General features: G+C 44.5%; 1 protein-coding gene across 2 annotated transcripts; it reads left to right on the top strand.

Annotated features, from left to right (window-relative positions):
• The first annotated feature begins 696 nt into the window (after positions 1-696).
• Positions 697-13,966, top strand: LOC113993556 (potassium channel subfamily K member 16-like). Of its 2 annotated transcripts, XM_039383339.1 has the most exons (6): positions 697-2,600; positions 2,804-3,001; positions 4,930-5,050; positions 8,337-8,503; positions 10,053-10,221; positions 13,016-13,966. In XM_039383339.1, the coding sequence occupies exons 1-6, from the start codon at positions 2,568-2,570 to the stop codon at positions 13,330-13,332; spliced, it is 1,005 nt and encodes a 334-aa protein (XP_039239273.1). In that variant the 5' UTR covers positions 697-2,567; the 3' UTR covers positions 13,333-13,966. The 2 variants fall into 2 exon arrangements, with proteins under 2 accessions (XP_039239273.1, XP_027587609.2); XM_027731808.2 differs by lacking the exon at positions 697-2,600 and having other exon boundaries at positions 2,645-3,001.
• Positions 13,967-19,350: the final 5,384 nt, after the last annotated feature.

The raw sequence follows: 19,350 nt of genomic DNA, 5'->3' as shown, positions 1-19,350 counted from the left end.
TACACCCCAACCCACCACAGCATCAGGCAGCCCAAAAGGTCCTGTTGTTGCTGTAACTACAAGCTACAGGACAGGTGGCAGTGAGGCACTCCCAAGGGAACTGGGCCAGCAGAAGTCCTCCTGTCAATTTATGGGTTGTGGAAAAGTGTTCCAATTGGTAGCTGGATTTGTTGGTTTCCCACAACTAAAAGTCACAGTGATTAGGCCTTACATCCACTTCTTCAGCTCCTTGAGAAACAAGTGCCATTGAATAGGCCTGTCGGCCCACATGGCCCGAGGTATTGGGGAACATAAGATAAAAGCTGCTCCCACCAGTGATTTGTTTTGATTAACTAGTAGGGTTGTACTAACTTCCCTGGCAGTGTTCAAGGCCTGGTTGGACGGGGCCCTGAGCATGGATCCACCTGATGTAGTCGGTGGCCCCCCTGCCCAGAGTAGGGGGTTTGGAACTAGATGATCTTTAAGGTCCCTTCCAACCCAAACTATTCTATGACTTTTATGATTTCTTTGATAACTTGCATCTAGGTGGGATGTATTCATGATCTCACAGTGCAGAAAGGTAATGGTGGCTGGTTCACCAGATACACTCTCCCCATTTACCTTCCCAGCTCTCTAAACAAGTTATCACTCTGCTTATGAAGCAGGTGCAAGGTGCCAACATCAGCCCTCAGATGAGGATGTTGTACCTACAGCAGCTCCCAGCACTTGGAAAGTGCTCAGTTTCCATAACTGGGGTGAATGGTGTCAGGCTAACCCAGTATCCAGACCCCTGGGGTGGGATGGATGATGGTGCACTGTCTCAGCCCAGTGACATTCAATAACTATAAGTGGCACAGCTCTTGCAGCCTCCACCAAGAGTTTTTAATCTAGGCAAAGTAAGGAGAAGAGCAGTCACCACTAACAGAAGTTATTCTTCCTTTTATGAGGAATGGCTTCAGGTGAAGAATTCCACTGAGTGAACATGAGTTCCCTCTTCTTTGTCTTCTCCAAAGCAACAGTAATGAACTGTGCTTTCCCTCCCTCTTTCCCTCCCTCTTTCCCTGTGCAAGTGTCAACCCAAGTATGAACAAGATGCTGTGTAATGGGACACACCTCTCACATCAGAACAATCTGTAGTGGTTTTTGCAGATTCGCAGGCAGGTTATTGAAGATTCTTCATACGAAGACACAGACTGGAATAAGGTGATGTGTATTGCCTGTTCTAGAGCTACAGAAAAACAAAGGTCACCAATCTTCCTGGCAGTCAAGGGCTCCTGAAGACGCATGCACAAATAGCAAACCTGCTATCTTGGAGATGGGACTAGAGGGAAATCCAGCTTAGTATACAGTTCAGAGGAGAGAGCATGAAAAAGGTGAGGTTTCTTGGCACTTACTCACCTGACCGAACCACTACAACTGCAATCAATATCAAATTCTCACAATCTTCCATAACTTTCATGGCTTTTTCATCCATTTTCCCTTCAGATGAACTGAGGAAATAACCCACTTGTATTATCTTCATGTCTGTTGTGCAGATGAAGAAATGGTGCATTTGTATATGTGAAGGGAGTTCTCTTATCTCACAGGACTGGGAGTCTGAGAGACACAAAATGGTGAACCATAGGTGCCTTTATTTTTATAGAAATAATTTAAATCTGAGCAAGAAGCACACCTTTGTCGTAACTTCAAAAGAAGTGAAAGGAAAAACGACACATCCTGTTTCTACAAACCCTTTTCCAGTAACTCTAAGGAAAGTCTTTAAAAGTTTAAGGGTTTGGAAAGATACTTACCTTCATTCATAGTCTTCCTGTTTTCCTCTGAGGTCAAACAGATTTATGTGTGAAAGGACAACCTGCACTTGACAGAGTGAAGCTATGTGCTGCTTCTTGGTTACACCAGTTCTGCAAAACTAATCCCAGAGCCTCTGCCTTTTCTGGTATTTTTGAACTCAATAAAAACACAAAGACTTGAAGAGAAGATTATATGGAACATTTGCTACAGTGTTTTCTCATTATTAAAGTAGAGCATCTGCTGAAATAACAGAAATCGTGCACAAAGCAAATGAAAATTCTGGAAAATCTAAAGTCAAGAAAGTTAATCTGAGGGTTAACAATGTCCATGGTGCAGCCAAGCTCAGATCTGTCTGCTATCTGTTCCCAAGTCAATATCTTCATTCAAGGACTTCCCTCTGCCACCCTACAAATTCTTCTCAATGGCACCCAAGTTCTGATGGGAACAAGCTCTGACACTTAGAAGTGGACAAGTAAGTCCAAGTAAGTCCAAGTGGACAAGAACAGTCCAGCTGCATTTCCCTGAAGCTGCCCTTGAACACAGGGCAAGAAGTGGCTTCTGGGATCATCGAGGCTTGCCCTGGAGTCCAGTTCCTGGACTCAGCAGGAGACACAAGAAGCATAAATCATGTTTTTTCAAGCAAACTCCCCTGTGGACCATTTACAGACTATCCTCACCTGTCCCCAGAGTCTCTTGAGCAGGAGATGGCCACCAGCCAGCTCCTCGCATCCTGACCCACTTTTCCTGAGAAATCAGCAAGGGAGAGTTTCACAGACAAGAGGAAATCCCTAAACAGCATGCAGCCCAGAGAGTGGAAAGTTTTTTCTTGGGTTCGTTGTGTTTTGGTTTTTTTTTTTACCCAACTTCCCAATGAATGTATTTGGCAGCTCGCTGTCCCTGCCAGCACAGGATCCCAGCGGAAGCCAGAGCTGGGAGGGCTCTTCCTGCCCGGGGGGGAGGCCTTCCCAGGAGTGCAAGGGATTTACTCATCACCGCCTTTCACTCCCTCATCCCTCTCTGTGTCCCACTGAAGGCCATGTGCAGAGGCAAGCTGCAGACAGGTCTGCTGGTGGCTGGCTACTTTGTGTACCTGCTGGTGGGTGCCGCGGTGTTCCAGGCACTGGAGAGGACCGCGGAGAAGCAGGAGAAAATGGCAGCTGCCCAGATGAAGGAGGCTTTTCTGCAGAGCTTCAGGCAGCTCACGGTGGTGGAGATGGAGCAGTTCATGAAGGTAAGTGGAGCCCTGTGGAAGTCCTTTCTCCCTGCTCTTTCCTCATTAGGTGTTGTTTCCTGCTCAGCCTTGCTACACAGGTTGACTTTCACTGCTCTCCTGATGCGGTCACTTGGATGCTTTTAGCAAACCCCTCTCCCGTCTGAGAGGGTCACTCTGAAGGTAAATACAGCTCGTGTAGCTGGACAAAACCTTGTGTGTGGTAGCTATTAACAGTCCCCATCCTGCAATGTCCTTTTTTTTGGTGTGGGGGGTTCTTGCCTCCTGTTGATTCTGCTCTCAGTGTGGCTGTGCTCATACACAATGGGTGGAATGGCAGGAAAAATAAGGCTGTCTGAAATGAATGGCTGTGGCTTCCACTTACAACAGTGTCACTGGTAGCACCAAGGAACAATAAGGCAAGGTCTGAATGGGGGGGGGGAGGGGGGAAAGAAGCCCAAATTACTACCAGGAGAGTGGCATGGTCAGGGCTTACTTTCTGAAGATGGTATAGAAGTGAAACAAGTAGTCTGGTCAGAGGGAAAGTGTTTCTGATCACAGCACAGGGAGCTGAGAAGTACAGTTGTCTCTCCATCATCAGTATTTCCTAGCTCTATCTGCTCCAAGGTAGAGAAAATGAGGAGTGAAGGCCCTGCGTGGAAGCATTTCCACATGGGAAAGGAATGGAGCTCTTAATGGGCTTGTTTGCAAAATAATGAAAGGTGGGGAAGAACTGGTATTTCTAATAACACAACAAGCAATTCAGCCCCCTTTTCACCTACACATGCACTGTCTTCACCTTGATTGGTTTTTATGGGTAGGGGAGTAAAAAAAAAGATGAGCTTTTCAAGACAAAGAAATCTTTGTGCAAGGGCTACGGAATGATTTTTGTTAGCCCTGATTTTCTGTAACACCAGCAAAACGGATAGTGAGGGAGGAAGCAGGGAGGAAGACTTTGCTGGTGCAATTTATTCCAGCTTGTGTCTTGCCTCTGGCAGGGCTCTGTCTTGGATTTTATCTCAGTTGTTTCTGTACAAACCAGCCTGCCTTCCAGATGTCCAGTCCGATCTTCTCTGTTTGCTAAAGGCAATTTTAATTATTTTAATTATTATTTTTTTTAACTTAAATAAATTAACAGCACTTAGAATTAAAACAAAGGGAGAGAAGAGTCTGAAAATGCTTAAAGTGATAGATGACAGGGCTTGAGAGGCTTGGATAGTCAAGCCCCTTATGGCAGGGCAGTCTCAACTCACTCCAAACCATCTCTGACAGATGTTCCTCTAACCTCATCTCAAAGGCCACTTTGTAAATATGTGCATGTGTGTTCATGCATGCAGTTTGGAGAAGAGTGTATATGTCCAGCTTTGCAAATCAGTGGACTTTCTTTGAAGGTAATTCTGTGACACTAACCAGAATACAGTCCTAAAATTAAATTCTGGGTGTATGTCATGTGTGCCCTGCCACAACTCCCCGATGCACCCATGGCACAGATCAGAGTCACTGCTCAGTGTGCCTGTGCACAGGTGGGTGATCAGATCCTGGATCCACCAGTGCCACCTCAAGGGTGAATCCAAATCTAGCAACCAGCCATCCCATCCCTTAGTCTAGCTCTGCCACATCCTAGCCATCTATAGGATCATTTTTTTTCCAAAGTATTCAGACTAAAAGAATCAAGGTCCTTGATCCCACTGAAAGAAAAAGCACTAAAAGTTCTCATAACACCCACTAAGGCAATCAGCATAAACGGGGCAGAAGATGAACACTGAAAACCACCAACTAACTGCTACCCAACCTTGGAGGTGAAGGTGTGAGTAGTGTAGAGGATCACCACAGTCAGGTGAGTGGTACTCACAGGAAAGGAGCAGTAGTTGGATATACCTGCAGTATTGTTGCAGCATGCACTGCAGAAAAGCAGTCATGATGATACCAAACTTTGCCTTCTCTCCCAGAACCTGACTGAAGCCATTCAAAATGGAGTATACCCTGTTGGAAATGAATCACGGTTTGAAGAGAGCAACTGGGATTTCAGTAACTCCTTCTTCTTTGCAGGCACAGTTGTCTCCACAATAGGTAGGTCTGATGCTTTTCATTTGTGTGTGCTTCACGCGTGAATGATGCTTATTACCTCTGGTTATTAGGACATGAATGGATAATACTTTCCAGGATAAAAACTCCAGCCCTTCATTGACACTGACAGTAAGCAGCCATGGACTTAGTCCTTACCACAGGACAGCTCTTCGTGCATTATTTTGGCTTGTCCAATAGCAGTAGCCTTTCATATTATTTCCCACTTGTTTCTTCTTTTCAAGCCATCTGTTAAAATGTTTGCTCTGCTGACAGTTGTGTGTGGGAGATCACTTTCCTGGTCTTTACTCCAGGGTCAAATAGGCTTTAAATCTGAGAGTGCTGTAAAGGATAAAAAAATGGTAGGAAGTAAGTGAACCCTGCTGGGACATGGGTACTGTCTCAATAACCTGTCTCGAGCTGTTAATTCACATATTGAATTAGTAATATGCCAGAAGGAAAAAAATGGTAAGAGTGAAAGGCAAATACTGAGACCTTTATGCTGCTGCTTCAAGCTGTTCTGACCTTTTCAGGGCCCGCCTGCTCCTACCTGCTTCTCCCTTTCTCTCAAATATGCATTCCAAAAAAGTGCAGGCCTGCCAAGCTTAAGCACAAAATCCATACTGTTGGCACCTGCTTCACACTCTCATGAAGTGGAAGTCAAATCTATGTTTTTGCAGAGTGAAGCTGAGGCCTCCCTCCCACTACACCCTAAGCACAGCTGCTCCACTGATCCATGAGTGTTACATATTACAAAGGCCCAAATGTTGTCCCAGCATCAGGGCAGGTGTTTAGGTGTTGCATGAACCCATGTGGAGATCTCCTGCTGTAGAGGAAAGGCAGGAAGGTCCTTGGCTCTGTGCAAGTGCCACAAAGCAAGAACTAAAACATCTCTCAATTAGAAACACTGTTTTCAGCACAAATCCAAAGAAGAAAATTAAGCACCCCAGCCAAAATAAGCACACCCACCCCTCATTTCGTGTACCATTTACATCATGCCCAAGTCTCACACTATCCAACACATTTTCAATACTCACCACCATTCTTCCCATCCTTTGATATAATACACAGATATCATCCCCTTTGTCTATGGATTACCCCTGTGAAATGTCTGTAAAATGTCCATAAAGGTCCAGAGATGTCCACAAAATGTTCATTTAGGCCATGACTTTGGGCTCAATCTGTTGTGGTGGTCACTCAGGACAGGAGGGGACCTGTGTGAGGTGGAGTTACTGATCACCAAAGGCAGCTCAGGTTGGGTCACTGCTGCACTTGCACTGCTTCTTGCAAGCCTTCTCCACTGGTTCCGGTGGCTCCTGCTGTAGTAATTCCCATAACATGCAACTCAGGTCCCAGGTTACAACCATATATTTCCTTTACAATCTCCACCCTGGTCCCTTTGAGCCAGGTCATATGGTTTAACATTGCAATGAACTCTTCCTTTTGCCTCTGCTCCAGATTGGATTTATCCACTGCGGTCCCTTAGGGTTGTACCTGCTCCAAGCGGAGCCTTATCCATGAGCCACAGTCTCTCCAGAGCTGTACCTGCTCCAGCGTGGCCTTATCCATGGGCCTCAATGCTTTCAGAGCTGTACCAGCTTCAGTGTGGCCTTACCCACAGCCACGGTCCCTTCAGATGTGAACCTGCTCCAACATAACCTTACACCTGGCTACAGTCCCTCCAGGGGTGTGCCTGTTCTGCCATGGGTTTATCCATGGACACATGCTTTGAGCTGCTCCAGCGTGGACTTATCCACAGCTACGGATGATCCAGTGTACCTGCTGCAGTGTGGACTCATTCTTGGGCCACAATCCCTTTAGAGGTGTACCTGCTGTGGCACAGACATAACCACAGGCCTTTTAAGATGGACCTGCTCTGTCACAGGCTTATCCAGAGGCACAGATGTGTCAGGGTGCCCTGCTCCCACCTGGACCCATCCACACTCCCTTTGTCTGTGAACTCAGGTTCACTGGAGTTCCAGCCTGCCCATGAGTGGCACAGGAAAAGCCATCACTCTGAACGTGTCCCACTTCCTTCTTCTTCCCCCAGCTTTATATGCTGAGCATTAAACCAGATGGTCTGGACCCCACCTCACCTGGTGAGGTGGGGTCACCTGTCCCGGCTGTGTCCCCTCCCAGCTCCTTGTTTACTTCCAGCCTCCTCGTTGGTGGGGTGGGGTGAAGAGCAGAAAAGGCCTTGACTCTGTGCAAGCCCTGCTCAGCAATAACCAAAACATCGCTTAATTAGCAACACTGTTTCTGGCACAAATCCAAGGCACAGCCCCATACCAGCCGATGGGAAGAAAATTAACTCTATCCCAGCCAAACCAGTACCCGTTTCTCCGCACCTTCACCACAAAGGTCTGTTGTGAAGGCGTGTCAGGTACTTCTCTTTACCAGCTTTTTTTTCCGTGAAAATGGAATATTTCTGCAACAGGAGCACAACACAACTCATGCATTTGGGATCTTGTAGACAAAAAAAATCACTCAGCTGTTCTATTTGTCTTTTCCCCCAAAAGAAAACATTGCATTTTCCAAGTAATGCATGCCTTGAGATGAACTGTGCTTGGGAAATGCCTTTTCCCAGGGTCATTGGTAGAGTAAGGACAAACACAAAGGGCAGTACTCTTGCACTCAGGATGTACCTCATGGTGTCTAAGAGTCTCCAGATCATTAAAAGACATGTTTGGAGTTGTTCCACTACTGAGATAAATCCTCTTTTAGTAGGACTTTAAGACAAATATCTCTGTGGCTTGAATACATCAGCCACCAGTGGGATCTGGACTAATTAGCACCATCTATTCCAATGCACACTGAGCTCCTTGGGACTGAAGCCAGTATCTGGACACACCAGCTTACTGGGATTTAGCCAGAGAGGTCACTAACACACAGGCAGATCAACAAGAAGCTAGAAATGGCTGCATGTGATTCTAACAGCCTGGGACTCCAGCCTTGATGTCTTCCAGATCCTCAGACTTCTGTTTTCTGTCTTTCCATGTATTTGTTGCAGGACAGAGCACATTACCCATAACTGCTTCTAGACTGAACTTTTGTTCCCACTAAGTCTGTGTCGGGAACACACAGTGCTCTCTGCATCACCCCAAACATGCAGGGTGAATCACTTCATCTGCTTACTGCCTTTTTCAGAGAAGAAAAGAATTCACATGTCCTGAGAAGTGCTAACCAGATCTTTTGGGGTCACAGGCAGGCTGGATTGGGGGTAGGGTTGAACGTGACTGTGGACTGCTCCAGTACTCTGGAATATCTTCTCTAACCAATCTTTTTTTCATAGGCTATGGCACGTTACATCCTAGAACTGTTGGGGGACAGATCTTCTGCGTGTTTTTTGCTCTGTTTGGAATCCCTCTCAACATTGTTTTTCTGCACCGTGTTGGTAAGATGCTCTCACTGCTGTGTAAAAAGCTGGGGAAATTCCTGTACGAGAAAGGAATGAGAAAGGTAATTGTTTCTACTTACTCAGGCACAGTTATATGCTCAATTCTAGTTTTTTTCAAGTTTTATGCTGCCTTATTCTCTAATTTATCTGTTCTCATGCTATGTTAGACGTGCTGGGAGAGGGAGAGACAAATTCTTCACTCACGGAGCTAAGCAGACATGGCAACTGTAGAGATATTCAGAGAAAGGGATGCATTTTATCTTCCCATCTAAATGCAGACATCCAGCCCCCTTCAGAAATCAGTGGAGAGAGTGGGCATCCCATCCCACTTCTCCAGACACTTACCTCGGGACCTAACACTCTAGGGAAGCACATGCCTCCCTTTATAAACAGTAAAGATGATTAAACATCTCATCGTGAGGCAGCAAAAAGCAGGTGAGCTGTGAAAAGCTGTTAAAAGTAGGTGAGCTGCAGAGGTTTTAATGAATATTGACTCAATGAATAGCGTGTCACTGCTCCTAACTCATTACACAGTCCTTTACTCCCTCTCCACCCTTGACTTTGGCAATAAGGAAGCATCACACCGAAGTTGTTCATTTGAGCCCAGCTGCTGAAAGGTGAGGAGACACCTGTAAAGGGCTAGAGACAGGATGTGTCTTGTGTGGTGTATGTCCCAAGTTATTTGCAGCTCCTCCCTTTCTCTCACCACTGCTGAGGAAGTAAGAATAGGTTTTCTGTGTCTCCTACTGTTCTCTTTCAGGATAAGGTATGAATGCTACAGATAACCCTGTTCAGATTGCTGAATTTCTTGCCATATCTGACAAACTTAAATAGAAATTAGGGCTTGCTCAGATAGAGACACAAGCAAGTGCACAATGCATGAGGACATGGAAAATTATCCAACAGTTGCCATTGATTTTCAGGCAATCTGGACTAATAAAAATCTATACATGAAATATATGCATGTCTGGCTGATAAATCTTAACATATAACAAGTCTTTTTCTCCAGTCAAGGCTTCTTCATGACTGCTGGGAAGTAGAATGGTTCAAAAGTCACTGTCCAGGCACTTCTTTATCAGGACCTCATTAGTTAAAGGTTTTCTTGTAGTAAGATATTCACTGGGTAGGAGAAAAGTTGTGGCACTGATGCAATGAGAAATAAAGTCAATAATCAAGACTCTTGAAGATAATACTGTCAGAAATGGTGCAAATATTTTTTGTAAAAAAGTCCGTTTTCCCAGGCAGATTTAAATGTCTTTAGGTGGTAACCCTGAATACCTAAAAATTTAAAATGATGTAGTCTAGTGATAAGTGGAAATAGTCTGACTCCAGAAAAAGTCATTGGATAGGAATTCCTCCTATACTCGTGGTCATTGATACAATCACATAAAAGACTGCATCTTCCAGGGCTACTGTGGACATGCAACACCCATAATACATGGCTTCCCCCTGCTCCCAAGCCAGGCTGGGGTGCTTCCAGAGGAAAAGCACTCAGTAGAAATCCTTCCGTCCCTGTGGTCCTAGATAGCCACCCACTTTGAACAGCCACCACTATATATGGCCTACTAGCGTGTCAAATCATGATTATAATTGAACTGGTTTATTTTTCAGAAGAAGATCAAATTTCTGACCCTTTTGTTCTTCCTGGCAACGGGGATCCTAGTTTTTCTGTGCTTGCCATCAGTCTTCTTCCAGATAACAGAGGGCTGGTCCTACAGCGAAGGAATTTACTTTGCATTTATCACCCTCAGCACCATTGGCTTTGGAGATTATGTAGTAGGTAAGGTTGACTGCAGAGAGGAGACACATCAAAACAGCAGGTTTATGACTGTAATTCCCATGGGTTGACTGCACAGGCCACCAGTGTGCTGTAGAGACAAATCTGTCAACAGGAGTCTTTGACTAGTCTTTGCCTTATACAGTTCTGGGGGAAATACTCTTTTCTCAGGGATTTTATGTGCTGACAAATATAATGAAATGAGGTGCTTTGGGATGCAAAGAAGACAAGTATTTTGGTGAGGAAAAGAGAAGTGTAAGGGGAGAATTCAATGAGCTTGGCAATTTGTACACACCAAAAGGGAACAGTTAGAGACAGTAATACAAAACAAAGCACATATCACTGCTTTAGCTATCTAAGACTTATGTTTCAAAGTGTAGAGTAAAGAAGTAAGTGATCATGTTTCAGAATACATGATTTTACACAACAGACAGAGAGGTGGAAATCCCAGTCATGGGAAAGCGAAGAAATCTACTCACTCTTTGAGAAGTTGGCCTAAAGATATGTATCACTGCAAAAGTGGCCTCCTTTGATCTCCTGAGCATCTCTGAAGGTTCTCTGTCTTCACAAACCAGAGCTTAGGACTTTCCCTGAAGAAAAACTGTTTAAGATACATTCAAGCATTCCAGAATGCTTCTCAAAACGCTTCTGTGGATCTGCTGACCAAAATACACTCTCCGAGGAATTTCCAGAGGAAGTCCAAAATGTTCAGCAGGAGCCAAATCAGTGTCCACAGAAGAAGCAAGCAAACACCTGGACTCCATGGAGAATCAAAGATTTCTCTAGAATCACCTGTCCTGCCAGCATCTTGCCAGCCTGAACTTCTTCTCAGTGGGGATATGCAAAGGAAGCTGTGTAGCTAATGCTGTGCTGTCCCTACAAAGAATCTGGAAGCCTCATGTTCCTTTCTGAGGGACAGAAATCCACCACAACCTCTACAGCACTTTCCTCCTCTGCAGCCATATTACTTTACAAATGCAATTAATTGTATTTTAATTTTTTAAATTGTTATTTAAAAATAACAATTAGATTGGCCTCCCGGCTTTATGATTTCACCTTCATTAGGATGACTTAACTGGAGCTGAAATATTTTTCCCTGCCAGTATTTATCTTAATTTGCCTTAACAACAGTAATAAAATAGTGATAGGTTTAATGCTTCACATCTTTACAGTGAGGCAAGCAGAATCAGTGACTGCTCTGAGTGTCAGGCATTGCTTACAGATGACAAGTGGTTTTGTGCTGGCCAAGTGGAACAGAACAGGTTTGAGTTTATTTGCATTTTAGTAATTCAAAACTGTTTTGTAGCTAAGCCTGTTTTGGGTAGGGAGACACACTAGGAAGGTGGCAGAGCCTGGATTTAACTGTTTGGAATATATGTGCATATAGGTGATACCTCTAGGGTGAAACTCCCTGTGGGCTGTTAACCAAATATGTGCCCTGCTCAAGTCCAGTTTTGAGTTAACATTATAAAGATGTTGCCAGTTGCTTTGCTAACCCCACATCTTGAACTTCGGATAAGAGCACAAGGAGACGCTTTGTACCAAGGCTGAGAATGTCTCTGCCAACTCAACTCCAGCAGAAGGAAAAGAAACAGCTGTTGGATATCTATCCATGAGGACAGACCTGCCCAGTCCTACCCCATTTCCAGAGCTCCTGCATGACGAAGAACAAAAATCTTGCACATTGACCTGTGCAGTTCAGAGCACTGCAGGATTTGACAGGAGTTGCCAGCATCCTGACTCCTTCCATGCAGGTTCTCAAAGGGAAGTGATCCACCAGGTTTGTGGTGATCTCCCTGTCCATAGACATGGCTGTGTTATCAACTATGTGGAGTCCCCCCTGGCAGTGACTTGGAGCACTCAATAAGCAATATCACCAAGTTTTCCTGCAGATGCCAGTGCCACATCATCTGTATCATGGTGATAATGTTGTGTGGGACCAAGTTCAATAGGAGCAAATGCTTTGTTGTGTGTTGGGGGTAGATTGTATGAAAGATCAGACTAAACGACCCACACAGAACAGCGAGTGTGAGATACTGGCTGATGCTAAGAGGGTTGGACTGCATGAAATGAGCTTTGGTTCACTGGTTTCCAGTGCAGAAGGTTGTGTTCTTGGCATGTGTCAATGAATTCTCATCAGTCACCTAGTTTTTTTAATGGAGGAAGCTCCTGAAACCATTGAAAAGTAAGGTAGGAATTGCAAATACTCTCTTTGTATGAATACAGGTACCTATAATTTAAAGGAAATATTTACTAGGTTGTAATCACACTCTGCTAGAAATACAGAGAATTACAATAACCCAGGTAGTAATGGTTGTGTGATTATAGCAACCCACTGTGCTCTGCTTTTTATGCTTTGGGAGTTTGGGAATATTTCCAAGATAATAAGTACAATTTAACACTACTTCCCACATAATTGCATTTACCTGTAAATGCAGCAGTTGAACCAGGAGTGATATGCTATAAGGGGAAAAAAATATCCTGCTCTCATGCTAATTCACCTCAGTCACAGAATCATAGAACCATGGAATGATTCACTTCAATCCCAGTGTGTCTTTTGACAGGCCAGCATATTTGTGCTAGCATATATCAGTTTACTGCAACAATAAACACAATAAACCATTGCTCAGCCTTAATCAAATGCTGGAGAGGTGAGAGTCTCCATTACAATGAAAAAGTCACCCTGAAGTTCTCAGCGTAAAATATATTGATGAATTCATTAAACTGTTCCACTTTACTTTGGCAAGGGAATTTTAACTTGTTAATTTTCTTCTTCTTTCTCTCCCTTTATCTTCAGGCAAACAGTCTGGCAGGAATTACTTTTCCTACTATCGAGTGCTGGTGGCCATTTGGATTCTTTTTGGCCTTGCCTGGATTGCTCTGCTGTTTAATTTATTGACAACGGTACTAGAAGATACTGAAAAAATAATTGTCAAGGATCTCCAGCAAATTGGAAAGGTGAGTAAGGACAATGGAGCAAGCCAACAAAGAAGATGCTGGCCTGTTCAGTTTATTCCAGAAGAAGAACTACCACCACCACGTGCTGGAGGGGATGCACAGAAAATGGAGTCATTAACAGCAGATTCTGAACACACAAAAAATGAAAAAAAATAGTTCTCTAATAGAAAAACTATTGCCATAACATATAAGAGTTGAATTCTTCATTGGAGAGTTGATAGTTAGTTATTCTAAAGAAAATCCCGTGGAAATAAAATTTTTCCTACCTTTTGCTGAGATATGACCTTTTAGAACTCAAGACTCAAAGTTGCACAAAGCCTGAATATTAATGGTAAGAAATTTGCTCCTCAATTTGCAGCTGGGTTGTGCTAACAACCTGAGAAGTGCACTTGCTTTGCAATGTGTTTTTAAGGTGCTTTCACAAAAATGCAGAGGAGGGGCACGGTGGAGCTTGTTGGCTCTGTTTGGATTTTGCTGCTTGCAAAAAATCATATCTCTTCCAGGAACTGACATGCACAAGCTTTTCTGAGGCATTGCATAGCACTTTTGGAAGAAGAAATAAGGATATATATGAGAAATAAATAACTGAATAGATGCCTGATTTGAGCCATCATATTGGATAAAGTGTTGTGGTCTGAAAGATGTGTTTAAATGGCAAGACCTGGGCTCAGTTCAGAGACATCAGAAGCATCTAATGGACAGGGTTATGAAAAGGTTAACGTGTTAGAAATGATTCATTCTACCTCTTCCTGTTTTATACTAAGTTGAATAAAGGCAATTTTACCTTTTATCCCTGTGGCTCTGAAAACCCTTTCTGACGGTGTTTATGAAGAGCACATAAATCCATGTCTTGAATTCAAATGTTATAATAATTTTATTCTATAAGCTTTTTAGAAGAACAGAGACCGGTTTGAAAGGAGGAGTCCTCACTGCATCAGAGCCTTTCTGCTATGTTTGTATTGCATAGGAACCATGAAGTCATTCTGAAGGGCTGTAGCTTTCCAAGTGTGAGTGGTGTCTAAACCTTCAACCAGGTGAAAAAAAAAGGATGCTGGACCTGGGCATGGTTTTTCAGATGTACTGTCTGGCTTGCAGGCCACTTCTGGGTGAAGACTCTGACCTTCAAAGGCTCAGTCTGTGTATCATGTGCCTTCTGTGTGTCAAAAGTGCAGGGAAACCCAACCCTGAAGTGCTGGCAAAGCAACTGGGATAGACACAGTCACAGACACATATCCCATGGGTGTATATGGTCACACCAAAAGTCAGCCTAGTCCAATACCCTATCTCTGGTCATGCCTCCAAAGAGTGTAAGAAAGAGGCAGCTCTGCCCTGACCCAGTGCTGGGGTCAAATCCCTCTTCCAGCAGTTGGGGGCTCGAGGCTACCCAAAACAGGTGGTGGGATCTCTGTACATCAAATCCTATGAACTTGCCCACATGTTGAACTCCCATCAGTGCCCACAGGACCTGCCCAAGGCAGTCCATAGATTTAGTACACAAAGTGCCTCTCTTTGACGGTGTTGAACATGCCACTTGACAGGTTTTTGTGAGCCCCTCAAGCTCCTGTTTTGTCAGACTGAATAACTGTTCTTTGATCACCCTCTGGGTGTTAGTTACAGCAAGATGAGTCCTTACCAGAGTTATTCCTGTAGGAAAGGGAGAATAAATTACAGCTATAAAGTAATTTCAGGTCATAAAGATGCAATCAGCCTTGAAGTTGGATTCATAACTATTTCAGTCAAACAGAATTATGCTTCTTGCCAAAACAGTTCTGCTGGTTCAAGACCTGGCATGTAAACCTGGCCAAATATGTACTTTCTTTCCCTCCACAAATTATTTTCCAGTGTTAGCCTCAAGGCTGACTTCTCACCTCATATGTCTCACTGTCAGTAAACCTTTCTGAGGCAGCAGGAACAAGAACTGACTGAAATTAGGGAAGGGTATCAAGGGTATCATAGGACACAGTGGTCCTTGTGCAAGCCAGAATCCTGTTGCTGTCACAGGGCAACACCAGAGCCAGGCAGAGAAAGCAGTTGAATGCTCCCAGGCAGGGATCTCTTCACATCTCTCTTTTTCCCTCTGACCGAGCAGTGACCCACATTATTATTTTCCAGGTACAATTTTTTTTCCTCTAATTTTTTTTCCCATCCCTTCCTACGAGGACTATTAACCCCACTCCCAGTCTAATGGAGGTACTATCAGGGCTGGTTTACGGTGGGGTGGTCCTGCCTTGGGGTGAAATAGCCATTTTGCACAGCCTCTCATAATTCCTTTCATGCCCCCCAGACCCAGTGAAGGGTTTTCTTCAACTTCTTCCCATTGTCCCACTTGCTCCCTGTTGTGACAAATAACACAACCCAGCCCTAGAACAAGCTGGTGATGTCCCATTGCAACTCAGAGCAACTGCAGATGCTTTTTTTAGACATTTCAGGAAGGGCAAGAGGGACATCCCATGGACTCTGACTGTAAACAGCAAGCACAGAGCCAGGTTTTGCTGCAAAACAGGACAAATTCTCTTTCCTTTGCACTGGTGAATGTTTAACAATAAGCCTTGAAACCCAAGCACTTCCCACTCTCGAGAGTCCATCTGCCCTGTGCAGTTACTGCCATAGAGGGCAGGTGATTCACCTTTTAACTCGTTCCTCTTGCCACGCTTCCCAGGTAAGGATGCGGCACAGAGGGACTGGAAAAGTTACCCAGGGACGGGGGATGCAAGAAACATTAGTCAGGAATGCCCATCATGGGGCTGTCCTCCTTCGGGCACCAAGAACTGAGGTGTCCCTTCAGCTGTAGGTGCCAGCCTGGGAACACAGAAATCCACATCCACAAGGAGAAGCTCAGCTGCTCTGAGAAAGAAGACTGGTCATTCATAAATCCTCAGCCCCGCGGGGAGCCCTTTTGAAGAAGGGTCTTAGCTTTGCTTCTCGTGCCCTCTCGTGGCTGCGCGCTGCGGACCCTCTCCCTTCGCGTTCCTGCCAAGTTTGGGTTGTTTTACTCCGCCTCCCGCTGTGCAGTTCGGGTTTTGTCAGTGGGAACGGGAGGAAGCCGCCCTGTATTTTTATCGAGTTCATACGAGCTTGCTAAGGGCTAAAACACGCCTCATTCTCAAGAAGGAGATGGGGATGGGCACCTCAAACCGGTCCAGCCAGGGATCCTGCCTTATACCCACACTGAGACAGCTTTGTGGAGGTCAGCTGGGAATGTGACAGCCTTCTGTCAGCAAACCATCCTCACTGGCAGCATGCGGGGTGCCAGCGAGATGGAGTACACTCCTATCACATGCCTCATGCACAACCTTCCCGTGCATAACATCTGCTGCAGGATCAATAGGCACATTCCCACCCCCTATCCCAGAGGGAAAGGGATCGATCTAGAAAAAAATATACAAAAAAGCAGGTTTGGATGCAGGCTTTGGGAGCAGGGTGAGCTGGCCCAGGCTGTGGCACCCTGAAGGGCAGGCAGGGTCCCATGCAGCACGAGGGGTGGAGATAGGAGCTGCTGATATGTGGAAGAAAGAACCAGCACCAAAGGGTGTGTGGTCCTCTGTGCTGGGAAAGGCAAGGGAAAAGCCCGGGAAAGCTGCAAGCCAGGGTGGGAGAGGAACTTTTTTGGATGCAGTATTGTTTCTTGTGCTTAAGCTGAACAATAAATCCGTGTCCAGAAGGGCTTAGGCACAGCAACAAATCTCTCCAGGGCTGGAGCAACCTCTTTCAGCATTATCACAACAGCAGCAGAACTTGTCCTCACGTCACCCCTGAGAGGGGGAGCTGTTGATTCCTGTGCAGGTAATAGAGGCCCCAGAGGAAATTCAGTGTGTCACCTGAGTTCATGCATGAGACCTTTGGCTCTCTCAACCAGGACCAGGTGTCCTGGTGTTACTTACTAATAAATTAAAGCCAGCTAATGGTTCTGTAGTTGTTGAGGTTAAGAAAATATCTTAAAATGAGAGCAAAATCAGAATGGAGATTCTACTCCACAGCTGGAGATTTAAAATAATCCCAAGATTTTTAATTCATGAGTATAAGCCAGGCTTTGCTCTTCTTCTGCACGTCCTCCTTGCCCCAGGGACAGAAACCAGGAATAAAATATGTTCCAAATCCCTTTTCTGCCAAGCTACGAGGTGACAGCAGTCCTCTGGAGACCAACGGGAGGAGTTCTCCATTGGCAGATCTGTAGAGCCTGGAGCCTTTTCTGGGAGCTGCTCAAAGCCCTCACTGTGACCTATTCCCACTGCGCCGCTCAGGGAAATCCAATTTTCACGGAGCAGCCTCCTGTGCAACTGCCAGCTCTCCCACTGCAGCTTGTTTTCAAATGGGAAACATTTCCAAGGCAAGCCAAATATTTTCCAATACATTAAATCAGTTGCTGAAAAACTCCAGGCGTATGATGGTGAAATATATTATCTTGGATTAAATGGCAGCAGCATGTTCCTGCATTCAGTCCGGGCTGCTCCTCATACATCACCCACATCTTTGCTGCCAGCCAGGAAACAGGGTGCATTTCTCAGCTTGAAACCAAGGAAAAGCCACGAGGAATTATCTTTCCCTCAGAAATTCAATTGCCTCCAGAGAGAACAGGAGAAACTCTACTTTGATCTGTCTTTAATTAATATGTGGGCTGTTTAGGGATCGTTTGAGGTCTCCCTCAATTATTAGTCAGTTCATTTGGAGAGATTACTTTTTTCTGGAAGCCGAGGCACGACTCAAAGCAGTGGAACACCTTGGCTAATGTAACATCATCTAGTCAATGGGACATATTTTTACAGAAATAACAAAATGTGGGCCACACACATGATGTTTTCCTCTCTGTCACACTTGGACTTATGCTTCTTCACCTGACTCCTGACCAAAAGGCTGGATCCAGCTAAGAACTGGTTTAACAAACATAACTAATCACTCTCCAAAGGCTTGTAATCCATCCCTCATGATCAGACTCGAAGAAGAAAAAAAAAACAACATATTTTGGTGCCAGCCAAATCCCCTTGTACCATTCCAGCAGGATTCAAAGTGGTCTTAAAGACAGATTTTATACCATCTCTCACGCTGTAAGGAAAGGAGATCCCTTGGGGTCTCTGGCACATGTGGCTGAGGACCAGCCCAGGGCAACATTGCTATTCCATACTAGTAAAGTCAATATTTAGCTATTCTGGGGCTAAAAGGTTGCAAGGGAGCAAAAACGCTGCCTCCAGAGAACTTGGTCGATGCTCTTGTATCCCTGCAGCCAGTCTCACCTCCAATCCAGAACGTGAACTCAAATCTGCTTAGAAAATTCAGCATTTTCTATCACAAGGGGTCCTGGGCTCAATTAGAATAACTCCCTACCATGGATTTGGAAAGGCTCATTTTGCTGAGTTAAAGTTAGAGCAACTATTGAATCCATTTGATTACCAGTTCAACATGATTTAGGAGACATGTCTCCTGAACAAAGACTTTCCAAATTTTTCTTTCAATTACTCTTACATATGTGGTTGGAAACTATAGCTGTACTTTGTGGTGAGATGTCGAAGCATGAAATAATACATCCCCAGAAAGAGAGATACACTGATAAGCAGAACAATAATGATAACAAGCATGTGTCATTGAAAAATGAGAGGAGGTACAACTTGCAGCTTAAGTTAATGGCTTCCTTGAAAAGGATTAGCCAGAAAGGTGCTGATGCTCTCAAAGAATAATTGTGGTTTGAGGTGAATCCAACTTCTCAAAGTAAAAGATGATTGTTCATCTTTTGGCGTGGAGAAAATCATGCATCAACACCAGAAAAGAACCTAAGTCAGAATTTGTGCTGAAAATTCCCCAGAGTTCACAGTTTTGTTCATTTAAATGACTCATTGAGTGCTTTAAAACCAAGGTTAAGGTTTTACATTTAAAGGGGCTTTGGATATTTACTGGAAATCGAGGTTGAAACCTAAGCAGAGATCTGTCTATTCTCAACCTCAGAAGTCCAGGCATCAGTCTCGAAATATAATACACACTGTCTGAGAATGAGAAAGATGCAAGAAGCCCAGTGTAGGCACCTTCCAGTTGCTAGACACCAATTCTCCTTATCCAAGCAGTCTGTCTCTTCACAAATCATTCAGGAGCTATTCAGCATCTCCATTGTGCAAGTCTGTTGCAAATCAATGCTGGGCCTGTGTATTGCCCAAAAGTAGATATAAATCAATTAGAGATTAATGCTGA

This window comes from Pipra filicauda, unplaced genomic scaffold (assembly GCF_003945595.2).
Source record: "Pipra filicauda isolate LSUMZ 115617 unplaced genomic scaffold, ASM394559v2 scaffold304_size882533_pilon, whole genome shotgun sequence".
NCBI lineage: Eukaryota > Metazoa > Chordata > Aves > Passeriformes > Pipridae > Pipra > Pipra filicauda.
Note: the sequence above shows the minus strand (reverse complement) of the source record. Positions and strands in the feature narration are given on the sequence as shown.